The sequence below is a fragment of the Hipposideros armiger genome, unplaced genomic scaffold (genome assembly GCF_001890085.2).
Source record: "Hipposideros armiger isolate ML-2016 unplaced genomic scaffold, ASM189008v1 scaffold_236, whole genome shotgun sequence".
Lineage (NCBI taxonomy): Eukaryota > Metazoa > Chordata > Mammalia > Chiroptera > Hipposideridae > Hipposideros > Hipposideros armiger.
The window spans coordinates 469,168-488,963 of NW_017731586.1; the positions used below are offsets into that span (position 1 = coordinate 469,168).

The window sequence follows — 19,796 nt, forward strand, 5'->3', positions numbered from 1 at the left end:
ATATATATATATATATATGTATCTGGACTATATATAAAGAGAGACATAAAGGGATCTGGACTGGGGTTAGAAATTTGGCAGTAGTCAGCTCTGGATGGTATTTAAAGCCAAGAGACTCCAAGAATAATAAGTGTTTTTCTTAGTAATTACTTTTTCAAGACATTCAACGTTCAGAAATTATTTCTCACACACTTAAGTCCTCCTGGCCACGAGGTTACCAAATAATAGGTATTCACATGACTATCTAGAACCAAGCAGAGAGAAACACTTGCCCTATCTGACATAATAATAGTAGTAGGAATTAATATTATTAAAATGAATAATGTTAGGAGTGAAGTGCAGCCCTCCTATTCCTGAGGTGTTTTCGCTAGGCCCTGCCACTTCAGCACCCAAGAATCTGTGTGAAGAAGAGAACTGTTTCGAAGCAGGCACTGTTTTGTGTGGCGGAGTTAAGATCAGGATTTGCTGTATCCTCTGGGTCTGGAGAGGTGGTGGGTGGCAAATGAGAGGGGAGGGCTGGCAAGGGATTCACAGCCTGGATGGACATCTAAGGGGCACAGCAGACCTTGGTCACTCTCAGTGCCCAGATGCCTTACAGGTCGTGCCGGCGTCTTCCTACTGCACATGTCTCAGGGATCAAAACATCACTAGATATGTGTAAGCGATCAGTAAATTGAATTTATCGGTGTTTATGGTAGACATGGCAGGGGTTTTGTTTTGGTGAGGAAATAGCAGTTTGAGACTAGAACTGAGGAACTCTCGGGAAAGTCTGAGAGCTGCCGCACATGCTTCTTTTTCTGAGTCCTTTTTCCAAGAATGTTTCGCCTGTGTTTTAAATTAACAACTGAGCAGACGGGAGAGCAAATTAAAAACAAGCTGGGGTTGCTACTTATCTTGGGCCCGCTGAGGTCACAGCTCAGATTGGGTGTGGACTGTGGTCAGAAATGAAGTAGTGGGTGGGGAGGGTAGGTGGAGAATCCTAGCAGGCAGCAAGACTCAGAGGTGGGAGTCTAGTGATTGAATATGTGCAGGCATCTAGTGAGGGAGATTCCATGAACTCCATACAGGACCCTAGTTCTCAGGTAGGGAAGAGAGAGGCAAAGCTTCAAGGTCAGAGAGGGCAGGGAAAGGGAACTAGCTTATATTGATTAGTTTCTATATGCTTGCGAGTGTGTTAAGGAGGTAAATACATTGATAGAGTGATGATAGATAATTTATTTTAATTCTTACAGTAAATGTGATAGTATTATCATTCCCTTTTGTAAATGAAGGAGGTAGAGAGAGGTGAGACTCAAATTCAGGTTTGCCTCACTCCCAGATCAATAAAACCCTACACTTTTCAGGATCTTGGAATTAGGAACTAGCGTAGGAGTATAAAGGAATGGAGAGGAGTCCACAGCAATGGTGTTTGTGCATTCACACAGGACTGCTACCATCTTACTGAACTGGAGTGGAGTAGATTGAGAGGAAGTGGGTCAAGTAAGGGTCCCATGTGTCCACAGTGAGACACTGCGGGTCGGATCTGATTTGCGGTGAAGGATGACCTTAGAGTCCAGTACCTTAGAGTCCAGTGGTCAGGATAGTCAACTTAGCAGGAAGGACCTTAATTCTAAACCCCACTGGATGGGGGCACAGAAGCAGTTTAAGCACTTTTTACCTTAGTCAAAATTAACCCACCGAACTAAAGGATGGAGGCACCAGTAGAACCAATTGTGGAAATCTGGGGTAAATAAAACGAGAGGCTCATGATTAGGGTGTGATTCTTTAGATGAGGAAATTTCAGCTCTGAGGGATGAAGTGGTTTTGCTCAAGAACAGGTAGCAGCAGATGAATGCCCAGTGTGCAGATCTCATCTCTCACCTAGCTTCACCCCCATTAGGTTCATCTCACCTAGGGCTTCATCCCCTGTACCTTGGGGTTCACCTCCTGGCTGCCCCTGGATCGTCTCCTCTCTAATGACAGTGATATTGTCTCCTGCAGCTTTCACTTTCCTTTTCTTCAAAGACTCCTAATACATGTGAATAATCTGGGAGAGAGGTTGTTATTAAACAAGGGTTTGCCCATGGCCTCTACACCATGTTGGGATTTGGGGGGAGCAGAGAGTAAGCAGGAGAAAAGCCAGGTAAACCATATCAAATATTTTAGATGATGTCAGATGGTCCTGGACAGGTTCTTAATTGTTTTGTGCCACAAATTCCTCACTTGTATCCTGGGAATAACAATAGTACCCTCTTTATAGAGATGTTTTGATAATGAAATGAGATAATACATATTAACTCCTTAGCTCAGTGCCCAGCTGAGTGGTTTCCATGTAGTTTACATGCCAGCATTCAAAATATTCATTATTATTAAAGGATGTGAAGGTGATTTTCTCCAACATCCAATGGCATTTTGGAGGTGGCATGATGTCAGGCTATTCTAATGATATATGTGTCTTGTTTTATGCTTTCTAATATGGATGTTTCAGACCACTCAGCTCTACTCACTAGATTTCCTGGAGTTTAAACATTCTCATCAAAGTTAATGTGACACTTGTCCTTACTGCCACAGAGCGTGATAATTGCCTTGTACTGTGCACTACCAAAATAATATTAATATCACCTTCGCCCAGCTGCTTCCTGCAAATGGCATCATCTTGATCTTATAAAACCAATGCAGGAGAAAATATGTGTAAAAGAGAAAATGATGATCAATTTTGAGGGTAGTGAGCAAGATGAAATTTTAAGAAGCCAAACCTGAGGAGCATACAGATACGTTTAATTTGGCCCTTTTCTTCGCAGGAGCATCTTGATTTTCTGGTTATGAAACCATTTGGACTCCTGTTGTAGACTTTGTTCTAAAATTTAAAGCGGTCTTTAAAAGTGGTCTTCCTTTCTTGTTCTCAAAAGGAAAAGGGCTGACTATCTTCATGCAAATTAGTCTGCCTTTGTCAAAAAACTTCAGGGGACTCATCTATGAAATGTAGACACACAATAAGAAATACAGTGCATCTTACTGTTCTTTCAGCCATTGTAAGATTGTTTCCCACAGTATGGAATACTTTAAAAAAAAGTGTTTTATCACAATGCCAAAACTCCAGCGATGCCTTTGACTGCCTTTGGGGATGGTGGTGGAGGTGGGGAAACAAGCTAGTCAATACTACATTATTTTCAGATGATTTTGCACAAAACTAGGGAAAGTGCAAATGAATGCAGAAAGATAGGACTGAGATACTAAATTTGGGACCAGCAGTTACAGACACTGGAGTTCTGAGCTTCTTTTTGCTCCTCTGTAATTTGTAATCCATATTGAGAAGATACTAACTAGCGGTTGTATAAGAATAATTCGTTATAAGAGTAAAAATTGTTTTGACAATGTCTAACACTTCAGAAACATATCTCATTATTCTGACTGCATTAATTGAGGTTTCTTTTCTTTTTTCCCTCTGTATTTCAGTGACAATTTCTACAAGCACCTTTTTTGATGGCTTGCTGGTGACAGGACTATACACATCTACAAGTGTTCAGGCTTCACAGAGCATTGGCGGTTCCAATGCTTTCGGCTTTGGTAAGCTATCCTGACATAAGAAATCAATAATTGCCAATATTTTACACAGTTCTGGGTGTTATTTTTGAAATATCTGTTTAATGAGGACTAGACATTCATTGTTTCAGAGAAAATAATCTGGAGTGATTTTTGTGTATTTGCTTGAAGTTTGGTGAATTGAAGTAAGTCATGTAAATGCACAGCCAACCTTGAGCTTGATGTGATGATCTTGGTCCCTCTCCCCATCTCCTGCCACTGTCACACGTGGTCCTGTGGGTTCAAGTAAATTTCTCTGTTCCATCATGTAGGTTGCTGGAATTGGAATTCACTCTAATGCCCATGCAATTTTTCAGTATCCTCTTTTTATAGACAGTTCTTAATATCCTGGAGTAGGTGAAAAGTGTCATGTTAAGTGTGGCAAGTAAGCATTCAATACTACAAGTTGAAGACAGTAATAATTGTTTAAATGATTGACTTTTATGAGTATTCATAAAAGAATGTGATTTAATATTTAAGACACTTATGTGGAGCCTTTTCCTTAGATCAGAAATATGGCAGGTTACCTCTGTGGAGAAGTAGAATGCTACATGATGGTCCCTGATCCCAGAGGATTCTCAATTTGGAAATCTCTACTTGACCCATAATGGGGCAAACATGTCAGGCTGGAATTAAGTAGACCCTTTTAAGCATCAAGAACACAAATTTAATATATTAGTTTATGTAAGACATGAAATCACCGGTCTTACTCTAAAATTAGAAGGCAGCAGAGAACTTCCTCCATTTATGTGAGAAGATAGAATTGCATTATCAAAGGTGACCATGTGTTCAACATTTTATTTTTTCTGGGGTATTTATTAAGTAAATAATTTTTACTACTTTTAGTATGTGAAAGGGGTACCTCTTTTGTGTCTAGTCCCCCTAGTAGCTCTGCCCACGTGACTCACTGGTTGGTGTCACAGCAATAATGTTGATGCCGCATTGTCACCCTGTGGGCCCAAGATGGGGTTCACAGCCTCAGGGCTTAAAGGAGCCTGGAAGTCACTTAATCATCATGTTAAATTATTTGACATTGAGGATTTGTCCTATTTTCAGAAGATCCCAGATAAGCTTTTACAATCTGTTGGTAACTACTTCTAAGGTCTAATCCTTAAGAAAAAAATTCCTGTTAGGTCTAAAAATCCCACTTTTCTATCCCACCCTTTTTGTGCTCTGCAGAGGTGAAAGGTCAGCTTACAACCATCTATATAGGTACTTAATATATATGGCATACTACCTCTTATGTTACAACGGGACCGATGAGTAGGGTTGCCAGATTTAACAAATGAAAATTTACAAGACATCCAGTTAAATTTGAATCTTAGGTAAATAATTGGTTTTTAGTATAAGAATGCAGGGTTTGGGATAAGATGCCCTGGGTTCTACCTTAGCCCAATTAAATCAAAACCTGTGGGAGTGGGACTTGAGCACTGGTAATTTTTAAAACTCTCCAGGTGATTATAGTATTTATCCAGGGTTGAGACAAGTGTACTGGGTTAGCCCAGGGCCCAGTAGCATCAACACCCCTGGAAACTTGTAAGGACAGAGTTCCAGGCCTTACGTAGTGAATCAGATACTCTGGGGGTGGAACCCAGTGATCACTTTTTTTTTTTTAAGATTTTTATTGGGGAATTGGGGGGATGGGAACAGTGCTGGGGAATTGGGGGAAGGGAAACAGACAAATTGCTGTCTAGTTGTGGAGGACGTTGCTTCACTGGCCTAAGTTGGCACCATCATTGTGCTCTTCCCAGGCGAGGCAGATCAGTCGCCGGCTTCTGGATGGACACTCACTGCAGCTACTGGCTGCTCACGCTGGCTGCTGGCTACACACCGTAGCCCATGGCAACCCACTGCCACAGGGGCTGCAGCCTACGCCGTCGCAGGCAACTCTCGGCAGCCCAGCTCCAGGTTGAGCTGTTGTTCAGCATCTTAGCTGTAGAGGGCAGTGCCACTGGCCCTCATATGTGGGATCCGAACTGGGGCCCTCTGGCGTCCCAAGCCAGTTCTTAATCATCGTGCCACTCGGCCGGTCCCCCACTGATCACTTTTTAATAAGCACTCCAGGTGATTTTGATATACACTGAAGTTTGAGAACCACTCATCTCCATTAATTAAGTGGGAGCATATTTAAATGACCATGTAAGTATATAACTAAATCTTGCTAAGGACTAGCTGGGAGAAGTACTGAGTGCTGGGAAAGTGTATGCCGGAGAACCTGTTAGATCTAGGCTGGAGTAGAATGCGATGGAGTTAGGAAAGGCTTCCCCGAGGAAGTGGTGCTGAGCTGAGATGTGAAGGAGAAGTAGGAATTACTTAGCTAAAGGTCTGTGGAAATTGGGGCCCAGCAACACTGATGGAGGGCACAGTAGATGCCAAGGTCTCAGGGTGGGAAGAGACTGGCCTGTTCTAGGAATCGAAAGGAAACCGTGGAGTGGCTGGATCTGGCATTGAGAGGCAAAGTGATAAGGCTGGATAGGAGACCAGAGCCAGATCATTCAGGACCTTGACAAAGGGAAGCCATTGAGGCTTTTCGGCTGCGCAGTGACTTGAACAGCTTTTTATTTTAAAGAGGTCCCTCTGGGGTCTGCATGGAGAACAAACTGTAGAGTCCGGGAGTGGACGCAGAGAGACTATGATGTGGTGAAAGGTTCTGGTATGACAGGGCATGCGAGGAGCCCAGGGCAGGCTGGCGTTGGCAACAAGAAAGGGTGGTATGTGCAGGGTAGGAGTTTGGCCGAGGAACCATACAGACTGCAGGTCCAGTCCCAGCCTTCTTTAGCCACGTGCCTCAGCCACGTTGCTTAACTTCTCTAAGCTTAGTTTCCTCATCTGTGAAATGGTGATGTAATGGCACCCGCTTCATAGGATGTTGAGTAGTCTTGAAGATTAAAGGAGGTGATTTATATAAAGCCCTTAGCACCCAGAAAACAGTAAAACTAGGTGATAAGTCTTGATAACCAAAGCAGCTGATTTTCTCAGTCCAGGACTTTTGTATCCTTCAGGGGGGGGGGGGGGGGCGGGGGTTGCAAAAATTGTCCTTAGGTGGAATTAATGTGGGGTTTATGGATCCGGGTTATTAGAGGACTTGGCTGAATGAAGTAACTATCATTTGCCAAAATGGAGGCTTTAAATGAGAAAAATCATTAAATATCATTCATAGTATGTTGTAAACACATTTTGAAAAAACATATAAAATTCATGTATCATAGCACCTCAGACTTCAGCTAGTAAGCCAAACAAAACATCTAAGAATGCAATTGCTAGAAATTATTTAAGGTACCCAGACTTCAAGACATTTTCTGTGGTGACTGTGAAAGCTGTAAAAAGGCAATTTCACTTGAATTAGGATGTATTTTGATGATCTTAAATTGCAAATCTCTTCCCATCGCTATCAACCCTGTATTACTGGGCTGATAGTCTGAAGAGGCTTCTGATCGTGAAACCTGTTGATGGTAGTTTGACTTTATAACCAGATGCTCAGGTCTCCCACTAGTCACATGGCATTTCGATAGGACATGATTTCTATATGGAAGGACAGATAATGAGACCTTTTTAAAGTTTCAGTAATAGCCAAATAATTTTAAATAATTTTATGTAAATTACCTTAAAACAAAATTTAATAATATATTAACAATAATGAATATTGTTAAGTAGAGTTAATCCTCAGAAATAATATTTTTGATTAGAAAGCAGGAGGTAAAATGTCTTTTTAGATAAATGGTCACTTTTTGGAACAAAAACACATTAATTGTTTTGGTATTTGATTTAAGCTTAACATGTTCTTTACAACTTAAGAACAAAATGAAAAGATGTAATTTGATTAGGGTGCAGGTGAGAAAGTAGAGGAAACTCTTATAGAAGGTAGAATGTAAAAGAATTGCTGCTCTCTCGTAGTTTAGCAGTTATAGTAGGATCAGGCTGAAATAATGTGGCATTCTTTGATCCAGAACAAAGAGTTATTGAATACATAATCTATCATTAGGCTCTGACTTTGATGGAGTGTTAAGTAAACATGATTTGTTTGGCATTTTTCCAGCATATCATAGGGTTAGTAGTGTGTGATATTAGTGCGTTTAACTAGCTATGACAAATAAGGCAAAGTAAAGCATAAAGCTGAGTCTAAAAAAAGGTACTTCTGAAAGTTTTTTCCACTTAAAGTTAATTTTAATTGTACCAATTACACTAAAGTTATAGCCATTCTCCTTTGAATATAAAATGTGCATATGACCAGCCAAAATAAAGCCATAATTATTCTTAACATACTGTTGTAGAAATGTAATTGCACTAATATATCTACAGCCTTTTATGCAAAACCAGAATTATTTAAAATGCATGCCTCACTGACCAAATATAGACAGATGCCTAATAGCCAGAAATACATGAAAACAATAGCTGTGCAATAGATGAGTGTACGCCAGCAATGTGTGATTTGAAATACCTCATTCTGCTTGTCAATATAAGAAAACATGTTGCCCCAGGGAAGTGTGATGTTTAATTATGGATATCTCTTTGTGCATCCCAGAAAAGAATACTTCCCCCTTGTCTTTGGCATTGAATTCCAGTTTAATCATGTAAATCTTCAAGGCTCATTGTGGTTGCTCAATAAAGGGCTATTTGAATATCTTTTCATACAAAACTGTTCCTTTTCCAGAGGCTAAAATGCATTTTACTCAATATTTAATATTCTGGCTCTAAAAGCATTTTACTAGTTTTTTTGGTATTCTGGCTCTAAAAACTGAGATTTGCATTTATGGGTCTGATCAGTAGCAGTCACACTTGAAATTGTTAGATCTTACATAAAATAAACTTTTGGGCTTTACAATTCCTTGATATTTTGCTCAGCTAATACGCCAACCATTTTAACAGGTTTTCACTTAAACTTTTGTAATTTCCTATGTGTTTCACTTATTTTTTTTCTATAATAATTAGGCATCCTAGATCCAATCATTTAAGTTATAAAACTCTTAAAATGGCAAGATTTGATGAAATCCAAGTTTGGGGGGAAACTATTGTGAACAGATCCAAGATTTCTTTTTTTTTAATCTTTTCTCTTAAACATCCAATCATGTCATATTTTAAATTGAGATTAAGCGACTAACATAAAAGTGTAATATTTTCAATATTGCAATTAAAGCACAGTATTAGGATTTTTGTACTTAATGATCTGATTTTTCAATGTGATTTGATGCTCTAACTTGAGATGAATAGGGATATATTTACAAAACATATTAAATGTTTTTAAAAAGACTTCAAATTTTACTAAATCTTATATTGGTCACTAGTTAATAAAAATGTGTACTTTACCAATAGATTAAGATTGTATGGTAATTTTTCATTGTCAGGATGCAAGGTTTTGTTTTTTTTACTATTTTTTAAAATTGTCATTAGAAAGAAAAATAAAGGGTCCATTGAAGTTACCTTTTTGGTTATCGTTTGTATTAAAACTATGTAGAACCTTTTACAACTTTGCTAATTATCATCAGGACTCCTACCTCCCTGGGCGGGAGCTGCAGTTAGGTCTTACATGTCCAGTTTCGCTAAGAGACACCGCTTGTGATACAAATGCATGCACATGTTTAGTGCTCAATAGCTATAAAAAGGGGGCAACTTAGCAACTTCATTATAGGATCCTGGTAGTCTAAATTCAGCTAAATTACTCAGAATGATCTTATTAAATTATTTTGCCTGTCTCTTTACAAAGAATTGCTTTGTAACATACTCGAGGAATTTTAAACATATTGAGGGATTTAAAAGCATGACCTTTCATTGGGTAGGGTGAATGACCTATAACAAGACTGTAGGTTAATTAAACATGTTAGTCAAGGGTACAAAGAGCATAGCTGACAAGAGATGAAATTTGCATAGTTTTCCCATTTACAGGGATTTAACCTAAATTTGGTAGTTTTTCACTCCATTTAGGCACACCGGCATTATCTTCATTATTGCACTGTGTTGTACACCTGAAACTAATTTAAAAAAAAAAAAGAAGATGTCTGTGTGGCAAGCAATAAAAGCCAAGAACTTTTCCTTGGTTTCAAGAATAAAAAAAAAAGAAAAGAAAAGAAATAGTATATCTTGGTTGTGTTAGACATATGACAAGGAATTCAGGGATATTCCCCAATTCCTCAATAGCTAACTTGAAAAGAATAACTTACTAGCNGCTGGGGAATTGGGGGAAGGGAAACAGACAAATTGCTGTCGTTTTGTTCTTCAGTCTAGTTGTGGAGGACGTTGCTTCACTGGCCTAAGTTGGCACCATCATTGTGCTCTTCCCAGGCGAGGCAGATCAGTCGCCGGCTTCTGGATGGACACTCACTGCAGCTACTGGCTGCTCACGCTGGCTGCTGGCTACACACCGTAGCCCATGGCAACCCACTGCCACAGGGGCTGCAGCCTACGCCGTCGCAGGCAACTCTCGGCAGCCCAGCTCCAGGTTGAGCTGTTGTTCAGCATCTTAGCTGTAGAGGGCAGTGCCACTGGCCCTCATATGTGGGATCCGAACTGGGGCCCTCTGGCGTCCCAAGCCAGTTCTTAATCATCGTGCCACTCGGCCGGTCCCCCACTGATCACTTTTTAATAAGCACTCCAGGTGATTTTGATATACACTGAAGTTTGAGAACCACTCATCTCCATTAATTAAGTGGGAGCATATTTAAATGACCATGTAAGTATATAACTAAATCTTGCTAAGGACTAGCTGGGAGAAGTACTGAGTGCTGGGAAAGTGTATGCCGGAGAACCTGTTAGATCTAGGCTGGAGTAGAATGCGATGGAGTTAGGAAAGGCTTCCCCGAGGAAGTGGTGCTGAGCTGAGATGTGAAGGAGAAGTAGGAATTACTTAGCTAAAGGTCTGTGGAAATTGGGGCCCAGCAACACTGATGGAGGGCACAGTAGATGCCAAGGTCTCAGGGTGGGAAGAGACTGGCCTGTTCTAGGAATCGAAAGGAAACCGTGGAGTGGCTGGATCTGGCATTGAGAGGCAAAGTGATAAGGCTGGATAGGAGACCAGAGCCAGATCATTCAGGACCTTGACAAAGGGAAGCCATTGAGGCTTTTCGGCTGCGCAGTGACTTGAACAGCTTTTTATTTTAAAGAGGTCCCTCTGGGGTCTGCATGGAGAACAAACTGTAGAGTCCGGGAGTGGACGCAGAGAGACTATGATGTGGTGAAAGGTTCTGGTATGACAGGGCATGCGAGGAGCCCAGGGCAGGCTGGCGTTGGCAACAAGAAAGGGTGGTATGTGCAGGGTAGGAGTTTGGCCGAGGAACCATACAGACTGCAGGTCCAGTCCCAGCCTTCTTTAGCCACGTGCCTCAGCCACGTTGCTTAACTTCTCTAAGCTTAGTTTCCTCATCTGTGAAATGGTGATGTAATGGCACCCGCTTCATAGGATGTTGAGTAGTCTTGAAGATTAAAGGAGGTGATTTATATAAAGCCCTTAGCACCCAGAAAACAGTAAAACTAGGTGATAAGTCTTGATAACCAAAGCAGCTGATTTTCTCAGTCCAGGACTTTTGTATCCTTCAGGGGGGGGGGGGGGGGCGGGGGTTGCAAAAATTGTCCTTAGGTGGAATTAATGTGGGGTTTATGGATCCGGGTTATTAGAGGACTTGGCTGAATGAAGTAACTATCATTTGCCAAAATGGAGGCTTTAAATGAGAAAAATCATTAAATATCATTCATAGTATGTTGTAAACACATTTTGAAAAAACATATAAAATTCATGTATCATAGCACCTCAGACTTCAGCTAGTAAGCCAAACAAAACATCTAAGAATGCAATTGCTAGAAATTATTTAAGGTACCCAGACTTCAAGACATTTTCTGTGGTGACTGTGAAAGCTGTAAAAAGGCAATTTCACTTGAATTAGGATGTATTTTGATGATCTTAAATTGCAAATCTCTTCCCATCGCTATCAACCCTGTATTACTGGGCTGATAGTCTGAAGAGGCTTCTGATCGTGAAACCTGTTGATGGTAGTTTGACTTTATAACCAGATGCTCAGGTCTCCCACTAGTCACATGGCATTTCGATAGGACATGATTTCTATATGGAAGGACAGATAATGAGACCTTTTTAAAGTTTCAGTAATAGCCAAATAATTTTAAATAATTTTATGTAAATTACCTTAAAACAAAATTTAATAATATATTAACAATAATGAATATTGTTAAGTAGAGTTAATCCTCAGAAATAATATTTTTGATTAGAAAGCAGGAGGTAAAATGTCTTTTTAGATAAATGGTCACTTTTTGGAACAAAAACACATTAATTGTTTTGGTATTTGATTTAAGCTTAACATGTTCTTTACAACTTAAGAACAAAATGAAAAGATGTAATTTGATTAGGGTGCAGGTGAGAAAGTAGAGGAAACTCTTATAGAAGGTAGAATGTAAAAGAATTGCTGCTCTCTCGTAGTTTAGCAGTTATAGTAGGATCAGGCTGAAATAATGTGGCATTCTTTGATCCAGAACAAAGAGTTATTGAATACATAATCTATCATTAGGCTCTGACTTTGATGGAGTGTTAAGTAAACATGATTTGTTTGGCATTTTTCCAGCATATCATAGGGTTAGTAGTGTGTGATATTAGTGCGTTTAACTAGCTATGACAAATAAGGCAAAGTAAAGCATAAAGCTGAGTCTAAAAAAAGGTACTTCTGAAAGTTTTTTCCACTTAAAGTTAATTTTAATTGTACCAATTACACTAAAGTTATAGCCATTCTCCTTTGAATATAAAATGTGCATATGACCAGCCAAAATAAAGCCATAATTATTCTTAACATACTGTTGTAGAAATGTAATTGCACTAATATATCTACAGCCTTTTATGCAAAACCAGAATTATTTAAAATGCATGCCTCACTGACCAAATATAGACAGATGCCTAATAGCCAGAAATACATGAAAACAATAGCTGTGCAATAGATGAGTGTACGCCAGCAATGTGTGATTTGAAATACCTCATTCTGCTTGTCAATATAAGAAAACATGTTGCCCCAGGGAAGTGTGATGTTTAATTATGGATATCTCTTTGTGCATCCCAGAAAAGAATACTTCCCCCTTGTCTTTGGCATTGAATTCCAGTTTAATCATGTAAATCTTCAAGGCTCATTGTGGTTGCTCAATAAAGGCCTATTTGAATATCTTTTCATACAAAACTGTTCCTTTTCCAGAGGCTAAAATGCATTTTACTCAATATTTAATATTCTGGCTCTAAAAGCATTTTACTAGTTTTTTTGGTATTCTGGCTCTAAAAACTGAGATTTGCATTTATGGGTCTGATCAGTAGCAGTCACACTTGAAATTGTTAGATCTTACATAAAATAAACTTTTGGGCTTTACAATTCCTTGATATTTTGCTCAGCTAATACGCCAACCATTTTAACAGGTTTTCACTTAAACTTTTGTAATTTCCTATGTGTTTCACTTATTTTTTTTCTATAATAATTAGGCATCCTAGATCCAATCATTTAAGTTATAAAACTCTTAAAATGGCAAGATTTGATGAAATCCAAGTTTGGGGGGAAACTATTGTGAACAGATCCAAGATTTCTTTTTTTTTAATCTTTTCTCTTAAACATCCAATCATGTCATATTTTAAATTGAGATTAAGCGACTAACATAAAAGTGTAATATTTTCAATATTGCAATTAAAGCACAGTATTAGGATTTTTGTACTTAATGATCTGATTTTTCAATGTGATTTGATGCTCTAACTTGAGATGAATAGGGATATATTTACAAAACATATTAAATGTTTTTAAAAAGACTTCAAATTTTACTAAATCTTATATTGGTCACTAGTTAATAAAAATGTGTACTTTACCAATAGATTAAGATTGTATGGTAATTTTTCATTGTCAGGATGCAAGGTTTTGTTTTTTTTACTATTTTTTAAAATTGTCATTAGAAAGAAAAATAAAGGGTCCATTGAAGTTACCTTTTTGGTTATCGTTTGTATTAAAACTATGTAGAACCTTTTACAACTTTGCTAATTATCATCAGGACTCCTACCTCCCTGGGCGGGAGCTGCAGTTAGGTCTTACATGTCCAGTTTCGCTAAGAGACACCGCTTGTGATACAAATGCATGCACATGTTTAGTGCTCAATAGCTATAAAAAGGGGGCAACTTAGCAACTTCATTATAGGATCCTGGTAGTCTAAATTCAGCTAAATTACTCAGAATGATCTTATTAAATTATTTTGCCTGTCTCTTTACAAAGAATTGCTTTGTAACATACTCGAGGAATTTTAAACATATTGAGGGATTTAAAAGCATGACCTTTCATTGGGTAGGGTGAATGACCTATAACAAGACTGTAGGTTAATTAAACATGTTAGTCAAGGGTACAAAGAGCATAGCTGACAAGAGATGAAATTTGCATAGTTTTCCCATTTACAGGGATTTAACCTAAATTTGGTAGTTTTTCACTCCATTTAGGCACACCGGCATTATCTTCATTATTGCACTGTGTTGTACACCTGAAACTAATTTAAAAAAAAAAAAGAAGATGTCTGTGTGGCAAGCAATAAAAGCCAAGAACTTTTCCTTGGTTTCAAGAATAAAAAAAAAAGAAAAGAAAAGAAATAGTATATCTTGGTTGTGTTAGACATATGACAAGGAATTCAGGGATATTCCCCAATTCCTCAATAGCTAACTTGAAAAGAATAACTTACTAGCGTAGTGGGCATGAGGAATATAAAGCTGTTGAATTCATCAGTTAACAAATGGCCGAAGCACATGTGACGGGCGCGAGATTTGGGCCACATGGAGGAGTCAGTGAGGAAGGCAGGTCAATGCAGGGATTCCTTACATGACCTTGGGCGTCAGGCAGCTCAGGTTTGACGCCTGACGCTGCTTCTTGTGAACCTGGGCACACATTTTCCTTCCCGAGCCTCAGTGCCTGCATTTGCAAAATGAGGATGCTAATGATGGTGCCTAGTTCACAGAGTTGTTCGGTGGGTAAATGTGATGATCTGTTCAGGTGCCTAGCCTATATGCTCATAGTAGATATCATATAAAGACTCGGAAGTGAGAATTCTTTCTTTGAAATGGGAAACAAAATGAGAAGATGGTTCAAGTGGCAGAGGTTTGAAAGAGGGACTTGATTCTAAATTGGAGGGGGACCGTGTGCCCAGTGTCTTACCCATGGAATTTAGAGCTGAAATGGACCTTTGGTAGAGCCTGGTGCAGCCCCTGGCCCAATGTGCAGGTGAGGGAGCAGGCTTAGGCTGAGCAAGTGTGGCCTATCACAGTGTGATGGAGGCATGAGGACTAAAACCAGGCAACATGACAGTCAGTACTCAGACACTTTAAAAAAATACAATTCACATACCATAAAATTTGCCATTTCCAGAGTTTACATTTTAGTGATTTCCAGTATATTCACAAGGTTCTGCAACCAACACCACTATTTCCAGAACATTTCATCAGTTCCACAAGAACCTCCATGCCCATTAACAGCCACTCCCTAATCCCTCTCCCCTTAGTCTCTCACAACCACTAATCTACTTTCTATGATTTGCCTATTTTGGACATTTCATGTAGATAGAATCATGTAATATGTGGCCTTTTGTGTCTGGCTTCTTTCACTCAGCATAATGTTTTCAAGGTCCATCCGTGTTGTAGCAGGTATCAGTACTTCCTTCCTTTCTATAGCTAAATAATAGTCTATTATGGATGTACCACATTTTGTTTAGTGAATGGGCGTTTGGCAGTTCTCAGATTCTTAAAAGGAGTTAGGGCTGAGCAAATTGGGGGGAAAAATGTTTAAGGGGGATGCAAAGCAATGGGACTAACGAATTCCTTAAATATTCACCAGTGACTCTCCACCCTCTGAAGATCCAAATTGCTCAGCCCTTTCTGTGGCTCAGACCTGAAAATGGTTAAACGTAGGCATGGAGATGAATTACTCCTCTGCCTTCCTTCTTGCCATTCAAGGCAGATAGGCCACCGTGGCATGTTTTCCCCCTGACCCTTGGGCCTCAGTTTCGACTGTGAGATATACAAGGCGAGCTGAGTCAATCTAATTTACTATAATAGTACAGGAATTTGGAATCAAGACTCATCAATCCCAGCCCAGCTCTTTCTGAGCTGGATCAAAGCACATGTAAACATTTGGGAGCTCTGGGCAGCCCCTGTTGTCAGTGGGTCAGAGGAGTATCCTGCCTGGAGAGGAGAAGGAGAGGGCCAGAATGCTGCCTGGAGTACCAGAGTTTTCCAGGCTTTTATTTGGGCTTTATTCCCACCAGGCTCAGATATTCTTGGTTCTAAGAAACAAAAATAAAAATAGCTACCATTTATCAAGCACTTTCTATGTGCCAGGTGTGTTACAGGTATTAACTCTTTCAGTCCTAACAAAATCCTACTATAATTATCCTCACTTTGTAGATAAAAGAACCTGAAGCAGAGAGAGGATAAGTGATTTGTCCCAGGTCAAATGTAGGGAGTTGCAAACCCATAATTTAAACCTGCCCATGTAGCCTCTCATTAAGCTCCCCTTACAGCTGAAGCCAGCTTGAGTGAGTTTCTATCTCAAGCCAGCGAAGCTTCAGTACAAAGGCCCTCGCTGCTGTTTCCCCGCCTGCCGCCATCTCTTAGCTCTTTCAGCCTCCATCACCTCCTCCCCCCACATACACACATCTGCACCCATACACTAGGCATAATAACCCACACCCACTTCCACAGTCCCAGCTGCTTTAGACCTCTATGCCCTCGCTTGTTTATAGTGCTTGGAATTCCTTCTGGCTCTGTCTGCTGGGCAAATATCCTGCCATCGTTTAGGGCCTCCGTTCCGACTCACCTCCTCTGTTGAGCCCTTATGACTGCTCCTCTCTGCTCCTCCCTGGTCCCCATGGAACTCTCTACTCCCTCCTCCATGCTTCACGCTCATTTCTGACCCCCATCAGCCATCTCTAACAATGTATTGAATTTACTTATTTAAAAACCTGTATCCCTCTTTCAGGACAATAGATGGTCTAGTTACCTTCGATCTCGTGGCACATAATAAGTGCTCAATAAATACTGAATGAATAAAACAATGAAAATCTTTCAGGATTCATAGTGTATTTTACTACTAGAGCTGACATTAGTAAGTGCATATATGTGCACAAGTGTACAGGTATGGATGAGAGAGACTATCATTGTCTTTAAGTTCGAAGGTATTTCTGAATCTATATGGATACATATAAGTCTAAACATCTGTACATGCATTTAAAACTATACAAACGTAGTAAATTTTTATCATCAGAGATCCTGGGAAATTTTATTATCCTGCCCACCACTGTGTCCCTTTCTCCCCTGGAGGTGGCAGACACCAGTGCCTTCAGGTAGGAGAGTGATTGACCAAGTGTTCTGTAGAATCAAGGGGATGGGAAGAACAAGAGGCTGTTCAGTCCAGACTCGGGTCTTAGGGCAGGTCGATGTCTTAGTGGCGCATGATGTTACGTTCTTATTTCATCTCTTAACCTTTTCAAAAATGATGACTGTATAATTTCTTGTATAAATTCTAAGATTACATCAAATGAGATCATTATGAAAGATTTGGGGGTATAAACATTTAATCCCTTGCTTTAACTTCAACACATTTATCATGTAATTAAAAATAGTAAATGTTTGTTAAAAAGTAATTGCCACTTGTTTTCTTTACCTTAGGCAATCCTACCCCCCGCCAAACTTACTCTAACTCTCTCTCTCTCTTTCTCCCTCCCTCCTTCCTTCACCCTCTCTTTCTCTTCATATAAGATTCATCCATTTCATAGCACCTTAGTAATTCACTTGTCAGTTTCCTCTGGACAGTCCACAGATTCTAGGTAGAGGAATTTAGCCCTGATAAGATATGTGCCCAGAAACCACTGTAGGTACTTTAAAAATGCACCCCTAAGGAAGAGTTCTTCTAGTTCCTAGCTTTTCCTCATTCCTGCTCAAATTTATGTTCTCAGAATCACAGTAAACTGATTGTTCATAAATAAGAATGTCACACTTTTAAAGCAGATTCTAATGGAAGTTGCCACTATGCTTTATAAGTTATGAGTTTTGAAATTACTTTGTTAAAATTTTGCCTGTTAGTATTAAAAAATTATTTTTGAAGACTCTTCTTTCTTGGCAAATGTAACCTTATTTCTGTTATTTAAAATAAAATTTGTCCCAAGGACTGAGCTCCAAATAAACAAGGATAGACCACTACATCATTATATGGGGTACTTTCTCATATGCCAAAGTTTTTAAGAAGAAGTCTGGAAAATAATTTTCTATAAATGAAGTCTTATCCCTCGCTAGATAAAAACAGAACTGAGAATACTTTCTGTTTACTCTCTGAATACTCTCTGTTTCTTAAACAATAATTAAAAAAATCTCTGAGTCAGAGTGGAGCATGGGTTTTTGCTGATAAGCAATACTGTTTTCTAGAAGAGTGACACTTTTCAGAATATGCCAGACTGTCCCTTTTAACAGGCGACAAGATTGAAGTACATTCTTAAGGGAATAAACTTCAAAGATGGACTCCAATCTAGCTGTCATTTTGCTTGTAATGTGGCTTACTCTTGAGGTTTTCCAGTCCTCCTTTTGGGTGTGTAGATAATGATAAATGAGTTTATGTTTCATGTTCATAGTAACTGATTTATAAATATTCTTGGGTAAAGTTGGCTGCTTCTTTCCTGGCAGTTAAATCTAAGAACAACTTAAAATAATTTTATAATGTTATTACGTCCTAAAAATCATTCTGATAATTATCTTTGAAATGTTAAAAAAAAAAAGAAGAAAAAGAAGAAGTGAGAGTAGGTTCTTGACTTTGCCTAGAAAATAGCTCTGGATGCAACATGTGAATTTGAAAATGGCTGTAGGAGTCCAATAAAGGCATTTCACCAAATGCCAGTTCTGTTTCCACTCTTGTCTCCTGTTCTGCTGCTTATCTTCAGCCCTCCGATGCTGAGTTTTGGCCATAGCTTAATGGACGTGTAGGCTGCTCTTGGAGGCAAGCACACAACTAAATTACTGTTTTCAGGACTCTGAGTTCTGGATGGAAAGATACTTGGTAGTGTGGGAGTTGCCATTTTAGAAAACAGAATAGCAAAAATTGTTAATATTTTGGTAAAAGTTCAGACTGAGCTCCCTCCTTCTTTTCTTCCTACGTGTTTTCATACATCAGAACCATGTATTATTATCTAGTTAATTATGTTATTTCTGGTTCTCTTTCAGGAAAGTTCCTCCCCACATGAACTCTAGTGAATAGCAAGTTACAAGTAAGATATATGGAGCTATCAGAGATCACGTTCTGGGGAGACGTGTTGTTTATCCTTAATTGTTTTCTTTTTAAAATAATTATTTGCATTATGAGAGGATTCATTTTAAGCCTGGCTTTTACATAATCTGATAACATTTATAATAATAGTAGCAAAAATGGAGAGAAATCTGTTACTAATAAAAGAAGTACTCAGCTGGGGTTTGGCTTCCTGTTTCTAGAGAAGGGGACAAATGACCAGCCCTGGATTGTTGTGAGGTTGATGAAGTTTATCTTCCAGGCACCTAAGCTGCCCCTTTGCTCTCTTGTCTCTTATTCAACAAGGAGATGAATTTTAAAATACTGTGGTAACAGCAGCTTTCCCCACACTGCTTTTTTTTTAAATTTTTTTCATTGTTAGTTTCAGGTGTACAGAACAATGCAATAGTTATCCTTTTCACCCTCACAAAGTAACAACCCCTCTCCCCCCATCTACTGCCCTCCCACCCCCGATATCATGCTTATCTGTTACAATTCCATTGACTCCATTCCTACTCTCTACTCCATGTCCTGTGACTATATGTATATATAATTATAGTTGACATACAATATTATTCAATATCAGCTTCAGAAATACAGTGAGGTGGTCAGGCCTCTACACCGACTATGAAGTGGTCTCCCCAACAAGACATGAGTCCATCTGGCCCCCTAAGAAATATTTACAACATTATTGATTATATTCCCCAAATTGTCTTTTTCTATCCTGAGGCCATATTGTAGTTACCAATTTGTATTGTCTCATCCCTTCCCCTTCTCCTTCATCCCCACCCACTCCCAACTAGCAAACCTCAGTTCTTCCTCTGTGTCTCTGAGACTATTTCCATTCATGTCTCCCATCCATTCAGTTCCTTAGAATCCACATATAAGTGAGATCATATGGTATTTGTCTTTCTCTGACTGACTTATTTCACTTAGCATGATGTTCTCTAGTTCCATCCACATTGTTGCAAATGG

General features: G+C 39.2%; 1 protein-coding gene across 1 annotated transcript in view; it reads left to right on the forward strand.

Annotated features, from left to right (window-relative positions):
• RELN (reelin) overlaps positions 1 to 19,796 on the forward strand; it is a 516,011-nt gene that overhangs the window by 80,116 nt on the left and 416,099 nt on the right. Inside the window, exon 2 of the mRNA XM_019655108.1 lies at positions 3,436 to 3,546. Coding sequence (XP_019510653.1) covers positions 3,436 to 3,546 — 111 coding nt within the window. The remainder of the gene's footprint in view (positions 1 to 3,435; positions 3,547 to 19,796) is intronic.